Source organism: Tympanuchus pallidicinctus, unplaced genomic scaffold (genome assembly GCF_026119805.1).
Source record: "Tympanuchus pallidicinctus isolate F22 unplaced genomic scaffold, pur_lepc_1.0 scaffold19, whole genome shotgun sequence".
NCBI lineage: Eukaryota > Metazoa > Chordata > Aves > Galliformes > Phasianidae > Tympanuchus > Tympanuchus pallidicinctus.
In genome coordinates, this window is record NW_026294710.1 from 5728906 (window position 1) to 5748778 (window position 19873).

Below are 19873 nucleotides of genomic sequence, written 5' to 3' on the forward strand. Positions count from 1 at the left end.
ACCCTAAGGTTACATATATACAAAGTAATTTGGAGTAATTTCTTAAAATGGTTTGATATTAGCTAGTTATGAATGTTCTATGACAATATACAGTATTCCTGATTTTAAGGACATCTCCTCTTAAAGAATTATGGCTTCTGTTATAGTGGTGAATCACTTTCCTACCGAAAGACCTTAGAAAATACGCTGTTTGCATTTTCTACTAATGCTTCCTGCTAAAGCTGAGAAGATCACTGCTGGATTATAGAGTCAATTTTCTCTTTTCTATAAGTAATTCTGCATACAGAGTTGAAGATCTTCAGCAGAACCATGCCAATGTATATCCCGTAGCCTAGAATGGAAATGAAGAGTTCAAGTTTATCAGCTCCCATCACGTCTGTGTCCCATAAAAACTAGCATGAATTGACATTTTGGCATACAAAGACTCTGCAAGAGGAAGTGCTAAGAAATGCCATTAAAATGAGTGGAGTAAGAGAAGCCATTAAAACTAGTGGATCTTTTAACACTGTGTATTTCACATGCTATAACTGCCTTTTTGCTTCTTTATCTATTACTTCAGTGCAACCTTTTACTCAAAGGTGTGTTAGTTCCTTGCAGTACCTCAGGCTACTCTGGCTGAGGTTCCTGCACTCAGTAGTTTGATGTGAGCATAATTGCGGCGGCCGCACAGCAACAACTTTTATGGCTCTGCTTTGCCTTGTAGGGCCCATTTATTCCACCCGAGCCTGCTGTGCTTCCACAGCTAGTCCTGGATAAAAGATTCCAAATACTCTTCTACCTTAGCCATGTCACAGGATGGCAATGGATGGCAATGCAAACTTGACTGGTGAAAATCAGCATCTTCCTCTCCCAGGGTAAGCAGTGACTCCTCAGCCAGCCTGCTGCTGGGCTGATGGTGGCAGGGCTCTGTGCTGCTCTGCATACTATTACTGGTCCTACTGGTGTCAGGAAAATGTCTGAAGTGAAGGGGGAGAACCAAGGAGGTTTACAGTGTGGTGGCTCATCATTTGTTCCTCTGGACTTTGGAAGCTCCATGAACAAGGGGAGTGGATGGGTTCTGCAGAGCAGAGCATGGACACTTGAGTCAGAAGCTGTAAGCATGGATCTCTAGTGGAATTCAGAACCAACACACTTGTCACTTTGTCATCTCCAGGTACTCCCATTGCTGGGGTACTTGCTGGCATTTTGCAGTAGCAAATGGAGCTCATGGATGCTAGAGCTTATGAGTGGGGATGAAGTAAGTTTTCTGTAATTTGTAAAACATTTTAACAGGCAGTCTTAAAAATGCTACTAAATCCTCTGAATTTCTTCCAATACTACTTAGTCCGGGAAGGAGCTGCTGATCAAAGAACATAGTGAACCTATAAAATTGTGAAGCAGATTTGTAATTGTTGACTTCAGGAGATCGAAGGTGTAGAGGAGATCAGTTCAGGCTGCATTTGCCTTTCTATGCCAGCATAAGAGAAGTTCAATATATAGAGAGCAGGATGAGTGAAGAGAGAAGAGTACTGGATAGAGGCTGATGGAGGAGATTGCCTATGGGGAATTGAGCTGTTGATGCTCTATCAGCAGAGCCTAGTGCAGGCTCTTTCAATTGTGTTAAGCATGAAAGACTGTAGCATCTCAGCTGGATGCTGTGCAGGAAGGCTCTCCATGCTTCTCAAGATAGTGGGGATGCTGCATGCTGTTGGAGGTGTCCTGAAACAGCTTTGTGATCTTTGTGATCTGCTGCTGCTGGCATGGTGGTACTCACGCCATGGCTTTGCCAGATACCACCCCAAAACCCATCACAGCATCGTAGAATCATTAAGATTGGAAAAGACCTATATGATTATCTAATCCAAACACCAACCCATCACCACATTGACCCCCGCCCTTCAGTGCCACATTTACATGTTTCTTGAACACCTCCAGGGACTGTGACTCCACCACTTCCCTGGTCAGCCTCACCACTATTTCTGAGAAGAAATTGTTCCTACTATCCAACCAACACCTAACATCCACCTGCATTTTTCCTAATATCCATCCAAAAACAGGAATGCAGAAAGCAGGAGCAGTTTAGAAGACATGCTTGCATTCCTCTTACATGGAATGATTTCAAAGAGTAATCAGTATTGTTCATGGTGTGTGGAGCTTTAGGAGGTATTCTGAAATATTTTATACTAACCCTGCAGTGCTCCACATTGCCTGCTGGGCTTATTTTTCAAAAATTTGTGGTGTGAGTGAAGTGCTAATTGGAATATATGTTTCATACACAGAGAGCTTTGTGGAGTGTGCAGGGAGAGGTTTGATTTTCCTGCTGAATTAAATACCTAAAGAGCTACCTAAGTGTGGCTCTTTGTAGTCTCTGATTTAGAGACAGGGTGAACAATTTTCTGGTTTATGGACCACAATTTTTAAAATACTTTAGTTAAAGCTCTTGGCGTAGCTTTTAATCACTCTGGGGAAGTACAAACACCAAAATTCATTAATATCATACATATGTATGAAGAGAAACTTTGGCGCTGTGCATGAACCCACCAGTGTGAGAGGGAAGTATTTGGATTCTTTGGGTTTCATGTGGTTTTGCACAACTTTTGAGCAAATAGCAATCCAGAAATCAAAAACTGTATTTCTTAGTAGATTGTTAGAAAAGCATTATAAAAATTCAGATGGCTTCAGTGACAGCAATGGCCCAGATTTACCAGGAGAAGAGAGACTGATGATTGCCTGTGTCTCATTCCTGCAGTCTCCTGGTGCAGGTCTCTCACAGTACTGCTGGCTTTGCTGTCCCATTTTAGCTTCACCTCCTACTGTCTCCACGTCTGCAGCACCTCTGTACAAGAAATAGGCTTATCCCTTGGCAGCATGCAGTAATCCTTGAGGAAAAGGAGTAGGAAGAAGTATTACAGGGATGGCCTTCTGTTGGTCTGGGATGTTCCTGCATGGATGGGTGCAATTGCTGCTTCCATGCAGAAATGTCACAGCAGTGCCAGCCTGCCGATGGGGCAGCTCAGCACATCTGTAACATGTCACATTTTATTTGATTTTAATTTTAATTAATTTTCATTTTCATTTTAATTCAAGCTTAAAAGCTGGAAGTAGCTGAAAACTGAGCAGGTCAGCCAGTGGCCACATCACAGAAAGAACATTCATCCCTTGTCTTTTTCCTCCCATCTGGTTTGCCTGTTTTTTTTTTTTTTTCTGGTTTTTTTTTTTTTTTTTTTTCTCTTTTTTCCAGTTTAAATATCTCCCACCTTTAAAATGTTTACAACAGTTCATCCGTGGAAAATGGACAGCTTCCTGCACCAGTCTACCTTCCTGTGAAAGTTACACTCTTACACACACACATATATGTATATGTACGACTCTATTCCCTGTTCTTTGCAGGGGAGTTGGACTAGATGACCTTTAGGGGTTCTTTCCAACTCATGATTCTATCATTCTATGATTTTATTTTATTTTATTTTATTTTTTTTTTGAGAGGGAAAACCACCCATGTCAGACAGCACATGTGGCGAGTTCCTAAGCAGGAGAGCAAAATGGGCTCCAGGCCCTGTGTGTGATTGAGGGTGGGTCTGTTTGCTCCAGCTTTCCCCCACGTGTTTAGAATTGATATATTTGTACCTTGTGAGCAAAACTTTCTTTACTGATTAACCAAACCGGTAGAATGACTTATTGCCACAGTGGCACTAAAAGCAGGGAAGGACAGAGCATCATTTTTAGACTGGTTACAATTCAGCAGTATTGCTTTTGTTACTATGTCTTGACGACAGATTAAAAACAACCCACACTCTTGAAGCTTAGGGACCAGGGATGGGGACAGTGTGAGATCACATCATTACTGCTAGAAACACCAAGACAAATACTCTGGGACCCCGAAGGGCAGGCTGAGAGCATGTTTGCTGGTTGCAGAATGGCGAAGGTCTCTGCAGAGCCAGGCTATGGACAGGTGGGCAGTGGGAAGACTGACGGGCAGGCCTGGGTGCTGAGCAGGGCCAGAACAGGCCTTGGGGCATGGCTGAGGTCTGAGGCTGCTTCTTTCTGAAGTACAGCTGCTGCTGTCCAGATGGAGGTTCTCCTTTGGGAGGAACGGCTAATTAAAAGAGCTCTCTGTTTCCATGACAGCTGTGAAGGTAAAGGTGATGTTTGGCTCTGATGTGACAGATGGAGAAACAGCTTTGGGAGCTCTGAGTCTAATAGACATGGAGCCCCACGCGGACGACCTCTTCGAGCCCTCTCTCAGTGATGAGAGCAGGCAGCCTGCCCCGCCTGCATAGCCCTTTCAGCAACAATTACAGAAAATATCCGAGGAGTCAAGGGGATGAAAGAGGGAAAGGAGTCTTTTGGGAACTTACAGAAGTAAATCCCCAACGAAATCAGTCATCCCTGGGCAATGCCAAAGCTTCTTCTATCTTTCAGCTCCATAGCAGTGCACCAAGAGACTTCCCCCCTTCACATAAAAGCTCCACAAAACATGTGGAAGGTGATGTTCTCCTTAGCTGAGCTGTGTTCTTCTGCAATGTCTTAATCAGTAGCTACTGCTGGTTTCTAATAACAAAGGCAGGTGATTTGGGTTGGCCTTCAGTACAAGGTGTCGGGCATGTCTAAATGTTTATATGACACACAGGAGTATGTCAATGAATTGGCCAACATGAATGATGTAGCAGAGGTGTGGAACTTCTGAGATAGAGAAAGCAGAGATTGGGTGAGCAGTAAATGGTCAGATGGTGAGAGAGGGCAAGACAAAATTCTGAAGGATTACAAGAAAGCGAAATGGAAGAATCAGTCCACTAAAAGGCGACAGAACTGATTGCAAAGGTATGATTAAGAACAAATTGGTGAGAAGCTGTGGAGGAGAGATTCAGGACAGATATGGTGGCACCAAGGACATCTGGGATGTAGAAGGCTAAGTTAGGATTACAATACTTGGTAGAGGTGGTGGACATCAGGCTGAAGCTCTCTGATGCAGATCAGGCATTCCTGGCAATAGTGGTGGGCTGCTCTTTAGATGGGAGTTGAAAAATACTTCTGCATCAATTCCTAGTGGCACTGGTGCTGAAGTGTTAGCAGCCTTAGCACTGAAGACATGGGGAAAGTAGGCATGTGGGCTGTGGCCCACAAATGTCCCTCCTGTCTAGGGGATGATAATGCAGTGAAACGAGTGCAGCCTGAGCTCTGCTGTACCTAAATGATGAGAACTGTCAGTCCTGCAGATTTCTATAGGGAAAGACGGCATCTTTGGCAAGGCTGAATGGGAGTTATTCATTATTTAATTTTTTTTTTTCTGGCTTCTTAATGAAATTTTTGGGCAAAGATGGCACAGCTTGCCTTGTGTCTAGGAAATGGCTCCTGACAGACCAAGATGCCATTGGAATGACCACTTTAGTCTTACTGCATTCCCCCATGCCACCTTTATTTGTTTCATGTAACATCCAGTGAAGATACTCCTGGAACACAGGCTTTTCCACATGCTCTGCTGTTCAACCTCAAGTGTGGGCCTTGTCCAAAGCTCATATGTGCTTGGATACTGCAATAAAGACTAATAAAACATTACTGGCTTATCAGAGGTGGCTGATAGGGGTGAAAAAGTTCAATTTTGAATAACAGGAAGCAAAATTCTACTTTCCTCCCTAGACCTGGGGAAAGACGACCAAAATTAGAAATTGGGCTTAGAGGAAATGGTTAGGAACCACTGCTGACATTTGTTCTGTAAAAGATCCATATGGATCAGTGGGCAATGCTGGTGGTAGGTGGATAGTTGGACTAGATGACCTTACGTGTCTTTTCCAGTCTCAATGATTCTATGATTCAGTATTTTTTATCTTGAGAGAAGTGCAGCACTCAGAAGAAAGCATCCTGTGTGTTTCCTGTGTTATTTCATACATAAAAAGGGGTCATAGGAATGACAATACAGTACAAACACTATGTTACCATGCTGTGTTGTTTACAGGAGATGGGCAGAAGCATGTAGGGGTGAGCCTACACTGCATCAGAGGTTTCTCTGTGGTGCTACTGGGGCTGAGTCAGGCCCATGCTCACAGTTCAGGCTATGCAAATGGAGCTATTTAAAGAGCAACAACTGTTTTTGGAGCATTAAAGACACTTCAAATTTGTTACGTGTTTATTGGAATGAAAAATTATGTTATTAGTTCAGCTGGTTGATTTTCTTTATGTGGAACATCAATCTTCTGAAAAATGCAGCTCTGCTGAAACAGGCTCAGTGGATGAAGGCAAATTGTTACTTTTTAAACATAATTTCTAAGGAAAAAAGAAATGCATATATTTTTTATATGTCACATTTGTGTGGAAAAAAAAGCAGTACTTTTCCAGACAGCCCAACTTACAGTGCCTATAGTCTGTAAGGGCAATCTATTTTGCCTAACTGAAGGTAAGGAGCATGTTTCTGCTCTGCTCAGTGGGAGATGGATTGGGCTCCAGAATGGACTGCCTGGTCACAGTTCTTTTGACATTCTTATGATGCTTCTATAAAGTAAACTGGAAATCAAATTATCCCCCTTTACCCAGCCTGTGAACAAATCTTTTTTGTTTACAGGTTCTAACTAGCACTTAGAGCCACAAAATTCCTTTTGCTTGTATTATATATGCCCAGGATGTGTCTCTGTGATGCTGGGATTCTGACCGCCCCGTTCCCATGTTTCCTGGGACTGGAAGGAAAATTTGAGTTCATGCCTCTCAATCCAGGCAGACATTCCCTGCACCTGTATATCCTCCTGCACCTCACCGTGCCCACACAGAATTGGTTTGGTTGTCTGCGTGTAATTCATTAATTGTTCCCCTCTCTGGAGTAAGAAATCAAAATGGAGATTTCTCATTTCTATCACGCAGTAGTTCATTAATTCTACTCATCTACTTGCAAATGATGTTTCTCTGTGTAACGCCAAAGCGTGTCACTCAAAATTAACACAGACTACGTACAATTGAAAAAAAAAAAAAAAAGAAAAGATTTTTTGGATATATATTTTATTTGACAGTGGTTTAGAATATCATACAGTAAACAAGATTTCTGTAAAAGTTAATTTATCCATAGTGGTGCGTTTCATAAAAATAGTTGCTCACTTACAGCCTTTCTGTGACTATTAATACATGGAATTATATTTATAGAGATAGAGCTGTACAGGGTAAATTCACAGCTAACACTACACAGAAATATTATTTGGAATGGGGTTTAGATGATGTGCTGTCTTCACAGGTTATCGATTACAGCCGCATAAAGCAATTACTGCACAAGGAGTAGCTGTGAACTGTGCAAATTAGAGTTTATGCAAGCATAATCTCCACTGTTTTTTCAGATTTCATTGTTTGCTTTCTTTATACATAAAAATAAGATACTGGGACATGCATCTACACTACAGAAGCATTGTCCAAAATCAGATTCAATAAATTAATGGCAAATTATATTGGAATTATATTGGATTCTAGTTCAGGGGATAAAGATTTGTTGGGTTTTTTTTCTGTTTTTTTTTTTTCTTCTTTTTTTCATTAAATAATAGTTTTATAAACAGCTATGTGGACTTGTGCTTTTTCAGAAATTATACATGGAATTTCTTTTTCCAAAAAAAAAAGAAAAAAAAAAGAAAAAAAAAAGAAAAAAAAAAGAAAATAATTATTTGAAAGCTGCAAAATCCTTTACTTGAGGCTTTTCAAATAATGGGACAGGAAGAAACATGCCTATAGATCTCTCAGTCCAGTGCAATGTTTGAGACATACAGCCATGTGCTGATTTCTTGGAACAAAGCCAATCTTAATCTAATGTTTCAGCAGAGCATGTGAGGAACTAAGACTGCTTGAGAACAAACTTTTTGAGTTTCTGACTACGTGATTGTTTTTTTAATTACCAATATATTATTGCCCAAGATTTCTTTATTTCATTTTAATTTTGACAGACAAATAAGCATATGCACACTTATACGTACACACACGCATCTATTTGAACCAAGATAGTGACTGACTGACTGAACTTAGACTTATCTCCTGTGAAGGCAGACTGGAATGTTTACCTGGCACTTAAGGCTTGAAATTCAAAACAGACAAGCAAGAAAGACTAAAATAAAAAGAAAAAAAATGGAGGTAGGGAAGAAATGATAAAATGTAAACCATTTGTAAAATGGAAATATATCGAATTTACAGATTGAGGGCACCAAAAAGTGTATTTCTGTCAATTACTGTTATGTGCCTCAAAGACACCTGCTCTGCCAAAGCGAGGGAATGGAAGGTGAGAGCATCCTAACGAAATGGGGGTAGGTATGAAACATAGCACTGTTGATGAGTGAAACTATCATTTTCTGCAGGAGGGAAAGGCCTTTCCTTAAGGAAACTGCAGCTTTTTCTCTGTAGCAATCTTCCTTTCATTGCAAGGGCCTTGGGGATATTGGAGTTTTGAGCCTGGCCAACTGGCTTGTGTGCTACTCTGCAGGAATTGGGGAACCTGTAGTAAATTGCTTTGGAGAATTATTTGCAAATACAACTCCACCCTAACTCCTTTCCAATGTACAGAAACATGGTTGGTTCACAAAAATGGCAGTAGAAATGGTATCACAGAAACTAATCCACTAGATTCCCAACTCCTCCTGTAGCGTCCAGTGAACTGTGCTACAGGGTGTCACGTGGACTATCCCAAAGTGGTGACAGTGGAGACGTGTCATGGGCGTACAGTTCCAAATGCTTCAAAGAAACCCTTTAACCCCTGTCTAGATATGTCAAGAACAATTTATTTACAACATTTTAGCTCCGTGAAAAGATTCTCTCTCAGTTTCAGCTTGCTCCGTGCAGTTTTATTTAAGGCGATGTTCCAGTTTGCGATTGCTCTAACTTGTTCCAGTTTCTTGATATAAAGTTTGAATGAAATCCAAGTCCTTCATGCAGTGGAAAAATATGCTAAAGCTACACTGCACTATCCTTCTCTGTTGTACTGTCCTTCATTTGTTTTGGTTTCTTCCATAGCTGCCAAAGTCCCTAAAATGGAACTGGGACTTTAGGGTCAATTTCAAATCTCCGTGTTGACTATATGCTTTTGAACTTATTAGATACTGTGCACATTGTCATGGAATTACACACTAATGTTTTCATCCCTCAATGCTTTGTGTATATGTGTGATAGTTAAAATAAATTAAAATAAATCAACGTGAGACAACAACTAAGAAGAATGTTCTGCGTCAATTTGAGACAGTTAGAGGGCAACAGTCCCGTGCTTATCTGCTCATGGCAGAAGTACCAGACTTCAGGACGCCAGGTAGCTTATCTGAGCCGGGGATTTTCCACGGCCCTGGGGAGACCGTTGCCTTCCGAACTGTAGTGTTGGTGCTGCGAGTGCTAATGGGGTGGAGATGTCCCTTCCTGGGGAACTCGCTGGGTTTCCCATCAGGATCCCTCTGGCTGTGATCCATATCGCTTCCAGGCGAGCTGCAGCGATTGCCACTGTATGTCTTGGTAGCACCTGCATCAAGCTTGGCATGGTCAGGTGCTGCAGCTGACTTCTTCTCACTGGTATTTGTGGATCTGTGATCTTCTCTTTTGCTAAGAGATCCTCCCCTCTTGCTTTCCGGCTTCCTCAGCCTCCCAGACTGTTCATCACTGCTTCCAGCACACACGTGCTCTCTCACGCCAGCCTCCATCATAACGCTGTGTCCCACCGCTCTGCTTTCCGAGGTGAGCTTGCCACCATCCGTCACCTTACTTTTGCCTTCCAAATATCCTTTCCAGGAAGGCTCGTCGTGCTTTGACCTGTCTGCCTTTTTAGGACTTGCTGACCTTTCTCTTTGCTCTCCTAACCTTTTCTTTTTGTGGCCGTTCACCGAAAGCTCCTTTGGTTTCCTTCCATCGTGTTCCCTCTTGATATCCCATGTTGGTTCTGGGCTTATCTGGTGAGAAGGGTCAGAGGGTGGGGCTATGTGTGATGAGGATAATGGTGAGATTATGTCGTCGAGGGACAGAGCTACTTCCGGCAGACCTGGGGAGGCGGCAGCGGGAGCGCTCCAGGAGCTTGGCTCGTCTGTGGTGGCAACAGAGAGAAGGCATCAGGGTGTGCTCAGCACATCATGCACATTGCACATACAGCAACATCAGCACCCGAATCACACTTGAGAATCAGACTCAGCCTTTTAGGGGAAGTGAAACTCCCAGCGGGGTCAATGGGAGGGAATTCTTTACTTAGAGGGCACAGCTGAAGGCCCTGGCACAGCTGCCCGGAGAGCTGTGGGTGCCCATCCCTGGAGATGCCCAAGGTTGGGTGGGATGGGGCCCTGGGCAGCCTGAACTGGTGGGCCTGGAACTGGAAGTGGCTTTAACATTTGTTCCAACCCAAGCCATCCTATGGTTCTATGAAAATAAACCAGTCCCACTCTCCCCCAAATAAATAAAGAGCCCAGGAGAAAGAACCACGGGGCTGGTGCTGCACATGCTGGAAACTTCTGTCTTTTTTTATATAGGTTCTGTTTTTCTCTGCCTACTTTAAATTACTCTTAAAATAATAATGACGCGCTCATGAAATCAAATTGCCTCTTTTGTAGCCATATAATGTATTTCTTAGCTGGGCAATATCAGTGCTGTCTCTGAGGACAAATGAGGAGGACTTTCTGCCATCTGTAAACATGTCCCCACAAGCATATAATAATGGACAAGAATTTGTAGCTCAGATAAGGTCATCATTGAATTCTGTCTCATTTTTTTTTCTAAATAGATATAATATTGCGCTGTTTATGGCACCACAATTCTTGCAGGGTACTTACAAAGCTCCACCCTTATATCACAGCATCAGCAGCTAAGGCTCTTTCTTGGCTGTGTGTTTTGGATGTCTCCTGGTTACTTAGCCTCAACACAGTATGGTTGGATTGTGCAGTTTCTGTTTAATTTAGCTAAATAGACATGTCCTTTGCTGAATCATGATGGTTTTGTTAATTCACTAGTCCAAAACACAATATTCTGAGACAGCCAAATGCTTTCTTTTGCATATCTGATCCTCATTTCTTTTGATTAACGTTCAGGCAGACAATGAATCTGTCATGACTAATGACAGCACAGCTCTTATTCTTACCCATCTACACCGAGGTTAGAGAAATCACTGAACTTGGCTAATGTCATTCTCTATTTAGAGAATGTCTCAGGGATCCATGGAAACGAGGTAGGACCTGTGGCAAGAGCTGCATATTTCACGGGGGAGAAAACATAACCTTCTAGCTGGAAAACAAGCCTGGTCTTCTGCGGGTCTGGACTAGCATCCCTCAGTGATACCAAATGCCCTTAAAAGCTACATTTGCTTTTTGCGGTGCTGTGACTGCTTTCAAATTATCATGAAGATGCACATCATCTTGAAAAATGGAGCGGGATTTACTGCCCAGTCTGGGACCTGCAGCTTGTTTGACTGAGACAGCACATTTAAGTTAATAGCTTGATTGAGTGATTGCTGTGTTGTGGATAAAAATAGGAGAGACAATAGTGAGGTGGGTGACGTAAGGGGAGGGAGCAGCGCAGTTAGCTGAGGAGCTGTTTATTTTCCCAGATGGTGTTTGTCATATGCTTTTGCATAATGAGCATATGTGTGGAGAGGATTAGCATTTGAGAGGGGAGAAAGTACAAGTTCTGTGTAAGACAAATAAACTTTGAGCTTAGAATCTAAATGGACTGAGGGTCCCAACTGATTTTTTTTTTTTTTCAAATCACACTTCCTTACCCTCCAGTTAAGGCTGAGTAATGTACCATCTGCTCCCTGCTTGGCACTCGAGGAGGAAAAATAAATGGGAGGATCAGGCATGTAGAGTTATCAGCTCTTAGGCGCTTGTCTACAAAAGGCATTTGCTTCTGTGGGCTTGTTCTCAAATTCTGTAATTCTGCAGGCCACGGTGGTGAGGGAGAAGCAGACCCCACCCAGGCTTTCCTTAGATCCAAAATCCAGGAGATTCTGCTTTGGTCAGCCCTAAAAACCAGTGCTGCTTCAGGGGATCCCAGTCCCTCTGCCTGATCTCTTTACATCTAGAGTGGGACCAGGCAGTGCAGCGCGAATCTGTGCATCAGCAAGGTGTCTGAGCCAGCGCTGAACACCACCTCGGGTCTTCACAAATTAATCAATTTGCAGCAGCATGAAGCTCGGTACAAGCTAATTTATGCTGATCCCTGCAGATTACATTAGCCTGAGTTAACCCCTGCAGAGAGAGGTGGATACACAGGGGCCCCACAGCACTGCACACTACTCAGGGTAGTTTTCATAGGTTAAATCATCAGTACGTGATCGGTAAGAATGAAGAATGGAAACAACCTCCGCTCAGTTTCCGCCTCTTATGGCACAGTTGCACACCACTGCACACCTTCATGGGGCAGAGGTGGAGGTCATTTTGATTTAATTACAGTCTTTCTTTCCTAGTTGTGAGATGTTGCTTCTCACTGAGAGGTAGCAAAGGCCAGCGGGCCATAATAAGATCTTGAGTGAGACCCAGAAAGCAGCTGAAGCTATAGAAATAGCTGTTACTTTGGGAAACACCAGCTGTGCACCAGCAGAAGCGCCGAATGGCCTGGAGCAGGAAGGTGCTCTTGGAGAATGAGAGTGCTGCTGCACAAAATGTGCCCCTGTTCAAAGATCAGCTGTTCTTGTCCAAGTGCAAGGAGGACACCATGTGAAAAAACAGGGCTGCAAACACTGCTCACTGCTCCTCTGGGGCAGAAAGGATAATGCTGCACTTGTTATTTATGGGAGTGGTCTGCTGTTTTATTCCCTGGAGATAGGGTAGTGATGGGAAATCCTGCCCTGGCTGATTAATGGGCAATTTTGAATTTTGAATTTTTTTTTTTTTAAAGAGGAATTACCAAATATCGCAGTGAGAAAATGTAGTGGGTGAGAACCAACTTCAGAGTGAATAGGTAGGGGCACATTTGTTACATGTAATAATATGCATATATATATATATCTGTAAGCTAGAACTTGCAGCATGATAGATATTATCAGATCTCTCCTTCTCCCCTAGAAAACACCAACAAAATTGAAACACAACCAACCAAGCAAGAGGTTTGCAGCTATAGCTTGTGGAAGAGTTTGGCTGCGGGACAAGGCCAGGAGAGCCACTGGCTGCAGCGTGACATACAGAGCCTGACCTTCTCATGGGGCAGACATCTGTTTCCAGTAGCTGAAGGAAAAAGCTGCTGTGAAACAAAATTGCCATTCCTACTCTCTTGTGATATAGTACTTGTGTGTACGAAGTTGAAGTGACTTTCTGTAAGTTCCAAGTACAGCAAAAACCCAACGTAAGTTGCTTTTCCTTCTAAATAAAAGGAAATTAGGTTGAAAGTCTTCTTCAGCTTTGATAGATGTTCATGACAGCCAGCCTTTGTTGCAAGATTTCCCTGGCAGGTGAGGACAAAATTGATGAGAGGATATTGTAACCAACTTTAATATTTGAAAATTACGGGGAAACACCAACATTACCAGTGTGGGGCAAAGCACAGTAATGTAAGTAATTTATAGTTCAAAATATAAACATTTTTAAGAGGTCTGTGCAAACCACAAAAGTTCATTTGGAAGTATTCAAGCAACGCTGAAATGGTTGCTTTTCTATAACAAACATAAACACAATAAAAATGTCAAATATTATTCTTTAAGCAACTTAATGAGCAATTTCCTTTTGCACGTATTCTAAGGTTATAGCTACATTTTGGAGATACTTATTAGTATGTCTGAAAAAGATAATGTTTTGTCCTAATTTTTAAGCTTTATATAAAACCTGCAGAGTTAAGTGCAAACATAACCTACATTTAGTGTCTGTTATCCCAAAGTATCTCAAAACATTTTGCAAGCATACTCAACCAGAGACAGAGCAATGATTTTACCCTTTTTTCCCCTCAAGGACAAAATGAAGACCGCGTATCTTTAATAGAGCTTGAACTACTAATGCCCTAACAGCTTCCAAGCAGAAGTGAAGGATATTGAATTCATTTGAAACTACAGGAGAGATTTAGGGATGATGTAGTTTTAAATTTGTGCTTTTACTTTGTCACTCTGGGTATCATACTTACTGAGGGAGAAATGAATTTTCCAAGTTATACATCTCACTGAAGGCTAATAGATGCCTTCCCCCTTTCTCTGAAGGGAGAAAAGCTCCCTTGACCTACCAATTTAGACAAGATAAATGACCAGGGGGCAGCACTATCATCAGTCACAGTGACGGCATTTGATTTGGTGTAATTTAGTAGGTGTTTTCTGGGTGGTTTTTAGTTCCCATGAGTGACTGGCCTGCAGGTTGATGGCTCTTCTATGAGATGTGCAAGAATGACTCACCTGTGACCTGTTTCACATAACTCTCAGGCAAGGTTTCAATTACTAACTGAGTTAAGAGACACCGTAGACACACAATCTCCAGTGCGTAGGAGGACAAGAGAGAAAGGCAGCCATTTTGGAGGAAGAGGGACAAGGGGAAAGCATCAGGAACAGGAGGTTTCTGTCATAAGGCTTTTTTATTTGAAGTAGAACTGACACATACGTGAGTAACTTACTTTGCTGTGCCAGCTTATGTGTATTTAACGGACAAGGAATGAGGCTATCACTCACTTAATTGATCCTCTCCTGACTAACAACTAATCCTTTCTCTGGATTCAGATGATCTCTGGATCTCTGAACCACCAGCAAAAGAAGCCCATAGCCTTACTGCTAATTGAGAAGCATTGTGCCTGTCTTACTTTCTGAGCATTGCCAAGGTACCATGTCAGGAAAGAGCTCAGCCTACTGATGTGTTTATTTAGTAAATTTCTGTAGTAGATTTCATTGCAGTTTGCCTGTCTAAGACTGCATCTAAATCTGGCCTTGCTCTTATCTGCTCGGCTGAGATCTCAGATCAAGAGAGATCACACTCTGGATTTGCCGCTGGGTTCTTTTGCATCAAAATGTTTTAAATAATTGCTCAGTGGTTTATCAGCAATGTAGGATTTTTTACCAGATAAAATTAAGCGGAAGATAGAAATATTAATTTATTTAATATTTAATAGAAATTTAAATAATATAAATAACTTCTCACTTTATTAATTAAATACAGTAAGATCTCAACGCCATATTATATTTCCAAGTGTGAGAACAATATTTTAAAGCTCTGCATTCTTTCATTAGTACGAATTGCAAATTTCCTGAAACATCTAAGCAGCTGTTTTCACATCTTCCCGGAATTATTTTCCTAGGGAGCCAAAGAGTTTTTGATTACATACAAAATATGGTGCTTTTTTTTTTTTCTCCTTCTTTTTGTCTGAAATTATGTACTGCCAGAAGGTGGCAAACAGTTCTTAGAGATGCTGCTAATAACAAAAATGGGACAAATTGTCTCCTGGTGAGTATCCACTAATGCTGGCAGTGTTATACTAGGAATGCATTTGGCTCTTTCTCATTACATCTTGACATGCTTGTGATGTTCCTGATTGCATTGGCCTCCTGCAGCTTTCCTTCAACGCTCTCTAAGGAGGGATATTTCAGAATATTTAAAGAATCTTTAATCTTTCATCCTGGAGCTTCCACAGCCCAGACACAGTGCATCCTTTGTCTCCTGAGATAACTGATTCCCTGAGGTGTGGATTGTTAGACAAGCTCTTGATGCCTTCTGTTCAGCTGCCATGGCACAGTATGCCATTCTCCTACCTGTCCTTTCTCCAAATGTCTGTGGCAATGGACAGTGCACCCTCCTTACTTCTGGCTATAAACTTCCACCTCTCATTAATTATTCAGTAGTGCTATACAAATATTTTCTCACAAATCACCCTTTGCTTGGCTTAAAAAAGAGAAATCCACTTTACTTCCACTGCTGTTATCCACATCCAAACCCCTCAATGCCAGCACATTCATAGGATCCTTCTGCTATGACACAGTCCTTCCCTTGGCCAGGCTCCATGGCCACGTGCTTTCCTTAGCACTGCCCTCATGCCTTTTTAACAGTGTGCTGTGGGTGCCACAAGTTGATTCTGTGTACAATTAATTTGGCATATCAACTCTTTTCCTTTCCTACAAATACAGTTAATCAGTTTGATATTGTGAAGTCTTGTTTATGATGCAATGAAAACCTAATACAATTTCTTACAGTCATGTACCATGTCCATCATCCTACTTGCTTGTTTGGGCTCAGTAATGTCCCTGTGAGCGTGAAAATTTACAGTAACTTTTACAAATGTGAACAGAACTTTTCTGCTTTCTATTAATTTGCTATTTTGACTTTGCACGTTGTTTTTTACGAAGGTTGAGGATGGATGGGCAGAATAACTGGAATGATTCATATGAAGACATGAACAGTCACAGGAAAATGAACTGGTATCTCAGTCCCTGTTTATTTTATTTGTGAATTTTGTGCTGTGATTTTTTCAGAAAAGCAGGATGATTTGTTAGGAAAGACGATGGGAGAGACTGGTGTTAGAAGCATAAAACAATGCCAGCTCCAGTCTCTCTATGATCAAAGTCATCACCTGGTTGGTTTTTTTTTTCCCAGCATTGGTCTCAAACTGGGATGGGGGCATTACTGCTCATGGGAGTTACTGGTGGCATGGCCTTTGCACATGTCCACAAGAACTGAAGGTCCGCGACTATAAGCATAGGGTAAGTGAAGGATTTTTATCTCCTCTATATCTTCAAAAATTTAGTATTACCTGCAGAAAATGTGTCACTGACCTATTCCAACACTGGTAAGCACAGCTCTGCTTCCTGCTTTGTTCTCTTCCCAGTGCAATTCTTACTCTGATGTCCTACTTCTTTTCATGTTACTAATTATTACCGATGAGCAATAATTCAGTTCCTTTGGGTTCATTATATCCATCTTTCATTTTATCCTTTATCTAGATGCCTCAAATATTTTTACAACAGTGATGGTTCACAGAGTCCTTGCAAGGGCCAGCTGATGAAACTTCAAATGATCTCAGCTCAGGTAAAATTCACTTTCATCACCATTTCTGTACTGTGCATGGAGTTTTTATAGAAAAAGTGCTTTTGTGTTTGAAAATCTAATTTAAGAATTACAGAAACACACTTCAAAAAGAGCAGATTGTTAGCTATGCTTAGGAGACCAAATCTGCAAAAGCTTGGGAGATGATGTTGGTTGTTTGGGAACTAAGAGAAAAGAGAGAAAGGAAAAGCTTAGACATGGCACAAACAGGGCAAAACAGCACACTGCAGGGGAAAAAAAATTAACAAATTGCTTAGAAAAATGCCAATTGCTTTCTAGATTCAGGAAAGTCATCACACGCATTGATTTGTGTGTCAGTAATCTTTCTAAAGTGCTATGGAAGAAAACAGGTACAAATTTTTATGTAACTTCTACTTTAAGAGTGGTTAACAAAGAAACATGAAGTGATTGATCTAGCTTGAGGAGTTCCTATTCTCACTCTATATTGTTTCAGATTCTACTCTATACCCAATGCATCCTCCGTAAATCTTGTTCCTTGAGTTAGCTGTTTAATTACAGCACTGTCTCAGCAGTTTTTACTGGCCTAATCACGTGAGATAATCATTTAACTGCCTCACAGAGTCAAAGAGAAGGTCTCTGAAGACCTCTGAGAATACATCTGCTCTTCAGCTGAACATGTACGTAACGTGCTGGGGAGCTCCTTCTGGGAAGCCTTTCTGGAAGCCAGAGATCAAAGCTGAGTGGATTGCCACGGTGGTTTATAATACCCATCGCTCCATATCAGGCCCTTTTTAGCAAGCATGAGTGACTGCAGGTAAATGGCCTGACAACTTTCAGGTTGATACAGGAGATAACGAAAGAATTCAGAAACACTCAGGGTGTGAGTGTCCCACAAAGCACATAGACAGGGTTGTCTCTGGAGCTTGGATGAGCCTGGGTGCTGTGTCTCACTTTATCATCCTGCTGTTGTTCAGCTCTTAAATATAAGGCACATCCATAAGCAATTCACTGTAATTCTGTTGTATGTATCTAAGCTCTGGATCGTTTGTCTATCATCTCCAACAACATCAGTCAGAAGATAGAACAGGACTGAGGTGATTTTAATACTGTTCTTACAATAGTAAGTATAGAAAAAGGTAACTTTTCTTTGCAGAAAAAAATCACCTAAACTTACAGTGTAATGGAAAAGGAAAAAAAAAATAATGAAAGAAAGCCACACTAGACAAATATATTTATATACTTATATATTATATTTCAGAACGGAAACAGGTTAGCTGATTTAGTAAATTAGCTTACTGTTATGCAGTACTAGTCTCCTGGCTACGAACCTTAAGGCCAGATGATTATGAGGGCACAGCTTATCGCTCTTTCCAAGAGCATTTTTAGACAATTCAATAGATATGGATCTAATAGATATTCCTAGCCATTAAATATTTAAATAAACGATCATGATCACTAATCCAAGTGAATCTGGTAAATTTGACTTTTCTTTGAATGAAGTTAATGCATCTGTATAAATATTGCAGAATTAGTCACTAATACTGTGAAGAGCTGAAATGGAAAGCTGCAGTCTTCACAGTGCTTTTATCCTACGTGGATCATTGCTGTGTCAGTGTTAAGTCTATGGACAGCCTAAGTGCCAGTCTTGAGTGATGCTACTCCAACTACCCATTATGATTCACTCGGTTCTTCAAGTTGTTTGGTACACCTTTTGGAGTGCCAAACATCTCACATCTATCAGATCAGAGCAACTAAGTCAATTGAAACTCATCCCTTTTGGTAAAGAAGGATTTTTATCTTCTGAGTACTTAGGCAGTAGAATAGAAGCTGCAGAAAACTCAGCAGTTTTCTTCCAGAACCACACTGGAGCTGGAAATTCTATCTGCATTAGAAGTTACTGTATAATTAGAAAAGATAATGACTTTTAAATTAGTTTTTATTAATAGAATTAAGCCACATTAAGTCATAAAAGGTGTTCATAAATATGTTAATAGAATGTGTGGTATTAATGAAAAACATTCTGTAAAGTCTGAATAATTTAAGAGCTAGATATTACACATTTAATTAAAATTAAATATTAAAATTATTAATTATTGCAGCTAAAATGGGTGTTGCCAGTAGGCATCACATTCTGTCTGGTCAATAAATAGCTGTCGTTATTAAATATACATAGATAATACATAAAATTTAGTTAATAAGTAAGGAATTCAGATCATTTTGACTGTTCATCAAATGCCCCTCAGAAAGCTGTTCCCAGCAGGTGATGTGTTGGCAGTTCTCACTTAAGATCACAGCAGGATCTTAAGCAAAACACAGAACTTGGCCTTATTTACAATGTTCATGCATAAATATTCCTATCCTGCTATTGTTAGAAGCTGTTGAATTAATTTAGTCTCTCTTCAGCTATCTCTTTTCAGACTCAAGGCCACTGGGCACGGAAGGGTCAGCCCTACGGACAGACTTGCTGTTGGGATTACTGTGACACCTGACATCTTTTGGACACTGAGACAATTTTCTCTGAAAACTGTCTGATGAGAAGGAAGTGAATGAATAAGCGAATGCAATATTGTAATGTTCATCTCCTAATGAGCAAACACAAGATACGTGTTGTCAGAATGAACTCAGATGTTTAAAATTCTGAACTGCATATGTGTTGCTGTAGCTAGAAAGATGTAATATTCTCCATGGTCACGTTTGCTAAACATGAGTTGGAGAGTGACAGTTAGCACATACTGTCAAATAATAATAAAAAAAGCATTTCATTTTCTGAATGATTTCTTCCAAGCAAGGAGTAACGATCTGTGAGAAGTCTGGCAGGGTTCACAAGCTCCCATAGCTTCTCCCTGCTGCGGGGCCACAAACACCAGCTGGGAGCTGCACCACAGGATGCTGGACCAACCGCAACCAATGGAAGAAGCTTCCATGGAAGAAGCTTGCCTTCTCTCCAGTGACTGGAATATTTTTTTATGTAATGCTCTATATGAGCATTTAGACACATCAAATTTTACATGCTGATGACTTAG

The 19873-nt window shown here is 41.2% G+C and overlaps 2 protein-coding genes across 8 annotated transcripts in view; one reads left to right on the top strand and one right to left on the bottom strand.

Annotated features, from left to right (window-relative positions):
* The window catches only part of PHTF2 (putative homeodomain transcription factor 2), a 106877-nt gene that overhangs the window by 74069 nt on the left and 12935 nt on the right, over positions 1 to 19873 (top strand). The window lies entirely within an intron of this gene.
* Positions 7580 to 19873, bottom strand: part of MAGI2 (membrane associated guanylate kinase, WW and PDZ domain containing 2) — a 699053-nt gene continuing 686759 nt past the window's right edge. For 5 of the 7 annotated variants that reach the window (XM_052680840.1, XM_052680841.1, XM_052680839.1 and 2 more), the window contains one exon: positions 7580 to 9991. In XM_052680840.1, the coding sequence (XP_052536800.1) occupies positions 9192 to 9991 (800 nt within the window). In that variant the 3' untranslated portion in view covers positions 7580 to 9191. The remainder of the gene's footprint in view (positions 9992 to 19873) is intronic. The other 2 variants (XM_052680843.1, XM_052680844.1) reach the window with 2 other exon arrangements.